The 9,935-nt window shown below is 46.1% G+C and overlaps 1 protein-coding gene across 2 annotated transcripts; it reads right to left on the bottom strand.

The window, feature by feature from the left end:
* Positions 1 to 618: 618 nt before the first annotated feature.
* Ubiad1 (UbiA prenyltransferase domain containing 1) lies at positions 619 to 9,630 on the bottom strand. Of its 2 annotated transcripts, XM_020168604.2 has the most exons (3): positions 8,762 to 9,630; positions 2,672 to 2,760; positions 619 to 2,585 (listed from the first exon to the last, which is right to left on the bottom strand). In XM_020168604.2, exons 1-3 carry the CDS (start codon positions 9,288 to 9,290, stop codon positions 2,349 to 2,351), a joined length of 855 nt encoding a protein of 284 aa, XP_020024193.1. In that variant the 5' UTR covers positions 9,291 to 9,630; the 3' UTR covers positions 619 to 2,348. The 2 variants fall into 2 exon arrangements, with proteins under 2 accessions (XP_020024193.1, XP_020024192.1); XM_020168603.2 differs by having other exon boundaries at positions 619 to 2,760; positions 8,762 to 9,629.
* Positions 9,631 to 9,935: the final 305 nt, after the last annotated feature.

Genomic DNA, 9,935 nt, shown 5'->3' on the forward strand with positions numbered 1-9,935 from the left:
GTTAATGTGGCCTGACCACTAATTGGTTCTAAGTGGTCCCAACTGCATTCCTAAGGCCTGTCAATTCTGGTCAAACCCTATCCAAATTCATCCCGAAGATCAAGTGCCCCTCCCCTATTCACCTGTCCCAGTCCCCACCCTGGTTTCCCTGAGATTTATGAATCAGAATTCACAATCTGACAATAAAAGAAGCAGGAGGAAAGCAAAGAAAATCTGAAAGCCAGACCACTAATAAACATTTTCTTTTTAATTAACAAGTCTACAGAAAACCTTCATTTGAATCGGGAGACATAATACAAATTATGGTAACGTGTATATAAAACCTGGCACTAAATATGGCCTTTTGAGATCATTTATGTATAAAAATATTCATTAAAATTGGCACCAGGGCAAAGTACAGCAGGTGGTTAACAATTCTGATGGCAGTGGTTGTGAGGGTGGTTGGTCCATGTACACCAGGAGCCACTGGTCCTCCAGACATGAGAATGACCAGTCTTGAGCACAGGTCAAAGGTCAGAGAAGCTTTCCTTCTTTTTTTCTTTCTTTCTTTTTTTGAGACAGGGTCTCACTATGTAGCCTAGGCTGGCCTAGAACTCACAATCCTCCTGCCTCAGCCTCTTGAGTGCTGGGAACACAAGCATGGGTCACCATACTGGGCTCCAGAGGAGCTTCTCTGAAGACAGGACTCCCACGAGCATCAAAATGCCACAAGTATGACATAAAACAAAAATGGTGCTGGGAAGAAGGGCAGAAAAGAAGGGACCTCCTTTCTCTTGTCACGGAGCTCTGACCCAAGTTCAAAAATCCTCTCTGGTAGACAAACCACCCTAACTTTAGAGAAACATTTGTAACTTCCAAATAACATTTTTTCAGGTAAGCTGACCAATTCTAACTCAAGGAGTCAAATCATACTTAGCCTGGTCTGAAAGATTAAGAAAGAGTTCTTATGTCATTTTCTGCAGGCCCAGACTTTGGTTTGAATAGCTGATCACAACAGAAAAGTACAATGATGACTACATGACCATCTCAATCTACTTCAGTCTTAGATCATATGTAATGAGCAACTGTAGCCCAGAAGTCACACCTCGAAGGCAATGTAATGGAAAGCATCATGACCAATGTTAGTCCCTTTGGGCTGTGATCTCACTGAAGCCCTCAACTGTCTTTGTACAAGGTGACAGAAGCTTGGGGAGAGGTGGTGTTTGAGTTACATGTCTACCTCAAGGACAAACACAGTATCCGCACTGGCAGGGCCTGTCACTCTGGCTGAGCAGAATCAGGACTGTTGTACAATGGCTTGTACATTCATTGGGTCCCTGCTCTGCCTATCCTGTAGTTCTGTGGAAAGTGGCAACTGTCCCTGACTCAGGTGCTAAGCCATTACCCAGTGTGGCCCCTCAGATAGGAACTGGATGGAGAGATAGAGATGCAGGGTGCTCACAGGGGAGCAATAGGAGAGGTGATTAGGAGAGAAAAAGCCCTGTGGACTTTAAGGAGCCAACAGGGACAGCCATGCCTCTACAATTTTGGGCTTCCTGATAGTTACTAAAAGGTCTAGGAGTCCTTCCTGTCATTCTAACAGATTCTACAGTGACTCTAAACAGTCACTCTACTAATTTTTATCTAAAACATAGTGTTCTTCTCCACTGCCTCCAGGGTGGGTTTTTCCTCCTCCCAGTCCTGGCTTGACTGTCTTTCTGTAGAGTGAGCTGACTGCCCCAACTGTGGCAATACGTGAAAGGAGAAATGAGGGATAAAAGTGTCTGAATCACAATTTAGGCAAAAAGCAGGGAGTCACTCTAACCTGTTAATGAGGGACTTTCTCTTGCAAGCAGCATATTCAGGACACCAGTGCTGAGTAGCAGGCAGATGCATCCATGTTAATGGGTCCTGGCACCAATTATGACCATTTACTATGTGTCAGATAACAGGATGACACAGTATGTAGCTGCTATGGCTCTCTTGGGAGCCACAGTAGCTCCTTCAAAGTCTTAGGACATTCGGTCAGGAACAAGGAGGAACTGGGTCCATTACACTCTAAAGTGACCTAACAACACCCTCTAGTGGAAATTATAAATAAAACAAGAACCAGGCGTCCAGCTCACCTCCTGACACCAGGATGGAAAAACAAATCAAACAGATTATCTTTAAGAACATAATACAATAAGGTAGGACCTCAGAGACCATGCTTATTACCCGCTGTGCCAAGTCACATTCTCTTCTCGGGGACTCTGGCTTCAGCATATTCTAAGAAAGGGGAGTTGCTGGTCCCTCAAAGTCTGGGCAGACTGCCGGCTGGTGCCAGGATGATGCCAAAGACGTAGAAAAGCCCCAGCAGGAGGTTAAGCTTAGCTGTCCTCTGGGGCAGCTTGCTGAAAGCCTGGCTGCGGAACTGCCTCTCCAGGGAAAAGGCCATGGGGATGGTGAGCAGGGGCAGGGCCAGGCTGATGCTGCAGTGTGTGGCCAGGATGCTGAAGATCAGGTAGGGCAGGAAGAGCAGCGTGTTGTACAGCACGTAGGACAGCATGGGGCCAATAAGGATGGCCAGCGTGACGATGCCAGCTTCCCGGTCGGATTCCATATCCCTGGTGTTGTTGGAATGGAGAATGGCCTCAGTGCTGAGGGCCAAAGGGATGGCGTAGACCAGAGGGAAGATGGCGAGGGACCCCACCTGAACGGCATAGGCGAACATCACAGCCAGCGGGCCAAAAGTGATGAGGATGACAAGGTCTCCCAGAGCCACGTACTTGAATCCAATTCCTACAGCCAGAAAATCCAGAGAGGTGGTGTGAGATCAAAGACTGGATGCTGAAGGGCGGCTAAGCAGTCAGGGAGTGGGCCAAATCTGGCTAAAAATGGTGAGTTCTTAGGCTGTGAGGATGGGTGCTCATTTGGGTCCCCAAGAGCAAAATCAGATTTTGTCTCCATGACCCAGGTACAGAAAGAATGCTCAGAATCCAATTGTTCAGGGTCATACCCTACTTTACCCTCCTACTATTCCCAAAATCCAAGTTTTGCCACCAAATGTACCAGGCTCCCAGTACATAGTTCAGTGGAAGGATCTAGTCCTGTGAAGGAGCTGAGAGATCCGACAGTACAGTTCTTGGGTTCCTTTCACCCTTCTCTGGCCCCCAAAGACACTGTCAGTCCAATTTGGCACAGAATGCCTAACTAGCCTTCTGCTACAACCTCTGGAGACTTCTGAGAAAACCCCCAAAAAACAAACATAAACCCATTCAAGGAACATGAAAGGTCTGACGACCTTAAGTTTATCTGACACAAGCAAACATCAGAGCCTCTGAGGAGAGAGCTATCCCTAAGTGTCTGATATATGGCCCAGGGCTCTGTGTGCCATCGGATTCAGAGATGTGGCCTGCATAGGAGTTTTCTTTTAGACATTCCCAACCCACCTAACACCATTTTCGAATGAGCCAGCACAGGAAATACCAGGCCAGTTCTCCACACAGCAGCCACAATTAATATTAAGACATAAATCAAAAAGTTGGCAAGAGCCTCATAGTCGTACATGGCAGTAATACTAGCATTCAGAAGGCTGAGGCAGGAGGACTGCAAGCTCTATGTCAGCCTGGGCTACATATTGAGACTCTGTCTCAAAAAAATAAAAGAAAGAAAAAAAATGTTGGCAGGGTACAGAGCCACTGGAATGCTCATGCACTGCTGGTGGGAGTGTACAGGAGTCCAACCATTTTTGAAAACAGTTTGACAGCTTCTCATAAAATCAAACATCGCCTACCCTAGGTCTCAACAATTCAATTTCTAGGCATTTACCCAAGAAAAATAAAAAACACCCACATGAAATGTTTAGTCACAATAACCAAGATATGGAAACAACCCAAAGGTCCCTGGGCAGGAAAATACATAAACAAACGGGTATATTCATCAATGGATGTTATTTCACAATAAAAGGGAACTACAGGTTAGGGGTGTGGCTCAAGGGCAGAGCACCTGCCTAAAAAGTGTAAGGCCTAGAGTCCTTGAGTTCAAACCCCAAAACCACCAAAAAAAATAATAATAATTAAAAAAAGGAACTATAGATATATATAACATGACGAGTTTTCAAAATTATCATGCTGAGCCAAAGAAGCCAAACTTAAAAGAGTTCATATTGTAATAAAGACATAAATAATCCATCCTGAATGGCTCCAATATTCTAGACCTGGAGAAACTAATCTATCTGAAAAAACCAGATCAGTGGTTGCCTCTGCAGAGGGGTGAGCAGAGTAGGACTGATGGGAAGAGTTCAAGGAAACATTTGAGGGTGATTGAAATGTTCTGCATCATGACAGGGGCATTTGTCAAGATTCACCAAATTGTAACACTGAAGATCTGGGCATTTCACTGTATATCAATAAAAGCTCATGTTAAAAAATAGCTAAATCAGATTAAGTCTTTACTCTGCCCAACACATTTCAATGTCTTCCTGTTTCTTTACTGGATAAGTTTTGTTTGGATTTTTTGGGGGGATGGTATTGGGGTTTGAATTCTGGGCTTGCGCTTGCTAGGCAAGTACTCTACCACTTGAACCATATGCATAGCCCTTGATGAGTGTTTTAAGTAAGTAGTGCATGCAGGCACTGCACCAGGGGTTCAGCAGGGAATAAAGAGAGAGAAAGACCTGAACACAGGGAGCTCACAGTCTCAAGAGTAAAAATAATTAGCCAAACAAATACTTTGGTATGGTATGTCAGAAGGCACTGTATGTTGTCCACATAGAAAATTAAAGGAGAGAAGACCAACAAGGAGGATACTGTAGAGAGCCATACGAGGAGGGTGTTTGATTGTGTTTTGTCATTTTGAGACAGTCTCTTTATGCTGTCCAGGCTAGTCTTGAACTTGAGCTCTTCCTGCCTCAGTTTCCCAAGAACTGGGATTTACGGGCATGCACCACCATGGCTGGCTAGGTGTATATAACTTTAAGTAAGGTAGAAAGCAACGCCTCACTAAGCTGACATGGGTGAAGGAAGAGAGAAAGCGAGCTACATGGATAGAAGGAACAGCCCCTGCAAAGACGTATATGCCCCACACAGTGCAGGCCTAGAAGGGCAGTGTGACTGGCTCACGGTGAGCAGGAGAAAAGTAGGAGGAGGGCAGGTCTGAGCTGAGGAGAGGGCAGAGTGTACAAATGATGCAAGACCTTAGAAGGGTCACTGTAAAAATGTGGAATTACTCTGAATGAGATGGGAGTCACTGGAGAGTTCTGAGTAGAGGACTGACAATTGCCACTGCTCCTGATGTTGGAGTAGCCAGAAAGGGACAGGGGCAGATGCAAAGAGAACAGTTAGGAGATGACATAATAATCCAGAGACAAATGATCATGCTGGTTGTAAGACATGCTGAGGAGTAGTCACATCCCAAAGTATTTTGAACAAAATCAGGATTTGTTGATAAGCTGGACATACGATGTAAGAAGAGCTCAAGAAAATGCCCATGACTTTGGGACTAAAGAAATAGAAAGATGAAGTTACCATTAAGTGGGCAAGGGATACAGCTCAGTGGTAGAGTACATGCCTAGCTAGATGCTTGCCTGGCCCCTGGATTCAATCCCCAGCATTGGGAAAAAAAAAAAAAAATTACCATTGAGCAAAATGAGAGAAACCGTAGTTAGAGTAATTATCTTCGATGAAAAGAAAGATCAGGAATTTTTATTTTAGACAAGTTAAGCTTGAAATATCTCTGAGATCTCTACAAATTACTGAGTAAGAAACTGGACATTGCTGGGCGTCAGTGGCTCACACCTGTAATCCTAACTACTCAGGAGGCAGAGATCAGGAGGATCCTGGTTCAAAGCCAGTCTGGGCAAATAGTTCACAAGATACTATCTCAAAAATACCCAACACACAAAAGGGCTGATGGAGTGGCTCAAGTGGTACAGTGCCTGCCTGTAGCAAGTGTGTCCAGGTTCAAACCCCAGTACCACCAAAACAAGGAAAAAAGAAAAGAAATAGAAACTGGACATAGACTGAGGATATAGCTCAGTGGGAGAGCACATGCTCAGCATGTGAGAAGCCCTGGGTCCAATCACCAGCAATTCCCCCTGCACCCCCTCCCACCAAAAAAAGAAATTGGATATGAATCCAGAGTTTGAGAGTCACCAGCTTAATAGATGTTATCTTAAGTCATGGACTGCCAAAATCACCAAGATAGTAAGTGAAGAAAGAGAAAAGAGGTCCAAGGACTAAGCCCCAGAGGGTAGGGAGTGACAAGGAGCCAGCAGAGGTGGCAGAGGTCCTGTAAGGCCAGCATGGTTGTCTCAGGTATTTTGTAACAGTAACAGAAAGCTAACACAGAGGGTCTTCTCCCTTTACCACCTTATGCTATTTTATCAAACTTTTTTTTGAGACAGAGTCTATGTAGCCTAGGCTGTCCTCAAATTTGCAATACTCCAGCTTCAGCCTCCCAAGTGCTGGGATTACAGACATGCACCACCACGCCCCGCCTCTATAAATTTTTTTAAATTGCTCTAAATTTACAACTGGCTGCCAGGACACCATGGTCTTTTGGTTTTCCTCCAACTCCTCCAAATGCTTGTTCACAGCCCCCTTTACCTGGTCCTTCTCCTCTGTTCACCTCTTAAGTTGGAGGGTCACAGGGCTCAGCACTGGTCCTCTTCACTTTTCTAACACTCCCTCTTGTAATGTTCTCACCAATCCTACATTTTATCTGTATGCTAATGCCTCCCAAACATCTGTCTCTCTTCCCTGAATTCAGCTTCTATATATACTCAACTACACATCTGACATCTCCACTGGGACCTCTAACAAAGTCAATCTCCTGATTTTCCTTCAAAAACTTATTCTAGCCTCGACTTTCTTACCTGTTTCACAAGATGAGATCAACTCTATTCTTCCAGGTACTCAGTCAAAACTTTTGGGTCAAGCTTAATTCCTCTATTCCTCTAACTCACATCCAATCCATCAGCAAACCCTATCTACCTTCAAAACTTATTCAGAATCTGCCTTCTCACCTCTCCCACTACCAGTACTCTGATGCAAGCCTCCAAACACCTTGCCAGGATTGCCCAAGAGCCTCCTACTTGGTCTTCTTGCATCTACCCTTGCCCTACTCCCCTTTATCTATTCCTAATATCTTAGCCAAAGTGATTCTTTCAAAACAAAAGTCTTATCATCTCACTCCTTTGCTCAAAACCTTGCAATGGCTCCTCCACTTCAGAGTAAAGTCCAAAGGCCTACAAAGTCTATATAGTCTGCACGACTCCCTCCTGTCCCCACATGCACTTCTCTGCCTTTACCTCTCTTCACTGTCTCCACCAGTCACACGCTATACTTCTTCCTGTTCTCAGACTCTTCAGGTCCACTCCTGCCTGAAGGCACCTTGGCACTTGTTCCCTTTTGCTGGAAGGCTCTTCTCCCAGATAATCTGTGTGACTGTGACCAACACAGTACTCTCTCACCTCCTTCAATCTAGCTCAGATATTATCTCTCTGATGAGGTCCACCCTGATCAAACTACTTAAAGTAGTCACCTGTGACCCCTTTCTCTGCTCCATTTTTCCCCTCATGGCACCGCTTATATACAGTCATTAACTACATGACACTTCAGTCAATGATGGACCAAATATACAGCAATGGTTCCACAGAGTAAAATAGAGTAAGAGCAAAAAAAAAAAAAAGTAAACAACCATGTTAGTGGTTTATGCATTTATTATCCTATACTTTTTTTGGGGGGGGTAGGGGTGGAACAGGGGTTTGAACTTGCAAAGCAGGCTCTCGACCACTTGAGCCACAACTCCAGTCCATTTTGCTCTGGTTATTTTGGAGATGGGTTCTTTCGTGAAATTATTTGCCTGGACTGGTTTGAATCTTGATCCTCCTGATCTCAGTCTCCCAAGTAGCTAGGGAGAGCTACTCCCAGGTGTGAGCCACTGGTGCCCAGCTTATTATCCTATCCTTTTTAATAATTGTTTTAGTGTATACTCTTCTATTTATGTTTTTTTTACAAAACAGTTTACTGTGAAACAGTTTGTCCTGTTAAGTCAGCATCAGTCTTATGTACCTGTTTCTACATCTGATTGCATTAAGAGGCAACATGGAGTGATTGACCTATACCATCTATGCTTGTGTAAGTCTGCTCCATGATTTTGCACAAGGACAAAATCATCTAACAACACATTTCTCAGAATGTACCCCCATTGTTAAGTGACACATGACTATACTATAAACAGGGGGACCAATAAAGTCCCACATCCCAGGAACTCTCTTAGTCCTGAGCAAAGCAGGAGGGGGGTTACACTAACTTTACTATTTTTACTTCCTGTCTTTCCTCATGGCAATATAAATTCCACACAGGCAGGGATCTATGCCTACTGTGTTCACATAGAACAGTAACCTGCTCACAGTAAGTACTCAATAAGTATGAATTAACCCTTGTCCATCACTTTAATCAACCTGCCACAAGACCTCGCCTCCAAGCTAGCTGCAAGTCATTAGCTATATAATTTTGAATTCTTTAGATTTAATTCCACTAAAATTTGAAACTGTGGCACTTAAAGTATGATCCCAAGAGGAAAATAAGTGCAAAAAATGTCCATGCATGTATTGGAGTCATGCTCAACATCTATAAGCCAAGGCAGGATCTTTGCAACTTATTGTTTTCAAAACATCCATGACCCATACACTATAAATTCAAGAGAATCTTTGACAGCTTTACAATTCCTAGGCAAAGCAGCAGTTTCCAGTACAGGCAACGGAGAACTTCAGAACAGGACACAAGTCAATTCTTACCTCCCGTGTAGAGAAAGGAGCCAGATAGTCCTCCAAAGTAGATGAGAGCCAGGTGCTCCAGTTTCAGAGTGGACAGGTAGTAGAGGCAGGCAGCACAGAGGCAGCCCAAGGTGTAGAGGAAGACTCCAAACCGAACAACATCCTGGGGCTCCAAAATTCGGTCCACCAGGGTCCTGTCATCACTCTTTTTGTGGTCAATGCCTTTGGAAAAGTCATAGTAAGTGTTGACCAAGTTGCCAGCCCCGTGCACTGCTAGGACAGCCACCGCACAACCCACCAACAGCCTAGGATCCAGGACGCCCTGGGATCTGTATGCTAGGGCACTGCCCAGGGCCACAGGGGTGAGTGAGGCACTGAAGCTCCAGGGCCTCAGGGCCAACACATAGGAGGCACATTTTTGCCTCCAGGAGCGTTGGGGCAGCCTGTCCTGCTCCGGCCAGTCGTTCTCCAGCGGGTCCTTCTCCCCGGCCTTGGCGGTCTCTCCCGCCTGAATGTTAATCTTTTCCCCCGGGACCTGCAAGGCAGCCATGGAAGCTGCACGTGGCTGAAGTCAACTTTAAAAGTGAGTCACTCGAAGTGACCGCTCGAGGGCGAGGATAGGCGGGCCAGGCGGGCCTGACCTTTTCTTTGGTTCCACCCCGGGGCAGGGCTAGGAGGGCGGTACGGACCGAGGGCAGCAGCAAGGTCTTGTCCCCCACGAGGCTCGTCGGCGTTCGCCCGACCCCCTGTCACCTGGGTGAGGCCTGTCACCTGCCTCCAGTCCAGAGCTAGAGCTCAAGGACCAAAGGACCAGCCTCAGGGACTGGTTTCCTGGGGACCGCCGGGGCCGCCATCTTGTACGTCGGCCTCAGGAGGCCGGCTGGGAAACAAGGGCCGCGGCGCCGACAGGGCCGCAGGAGCAACCGGAGTAGGGGGAGGCGTGGCCGGAGAGGAGGCGTGGCCGGAGAGGGGCGGGGCCGGAGAGGGGCGGGGCCAAAGGCCTGGGCCGGCTGCAACCCCGCGAAAGGCCCTTCCACCTGTACCCCGCCCCGCACCTGCTTCCAGACTCGCTGCAAACAGGTTCGTTTAGCATCCCCCAAACGACCCCAAGGCATGTCGTTTTGCGATTTACTGGGTTCCTTCACTCACCGAAATAGGATTAAGTAATTTATTCCTGCAGTAGTTATAAACACAG

The sequence above is a fragment of the Castor canadensis genome, chromosome 7 (genome assembly GCF_047511655.1).
Source record: "Castor canadensis chromosome 7, mCasCan1.hap1v2, whole genome shotgun sequence".
Taxonomy (NCBI): domain Eukaryota; kingdom Metazoa; phylum Chordata; class Mammalia; order Rodentia; family Castoridae; genus Castor; species Castor canadensis.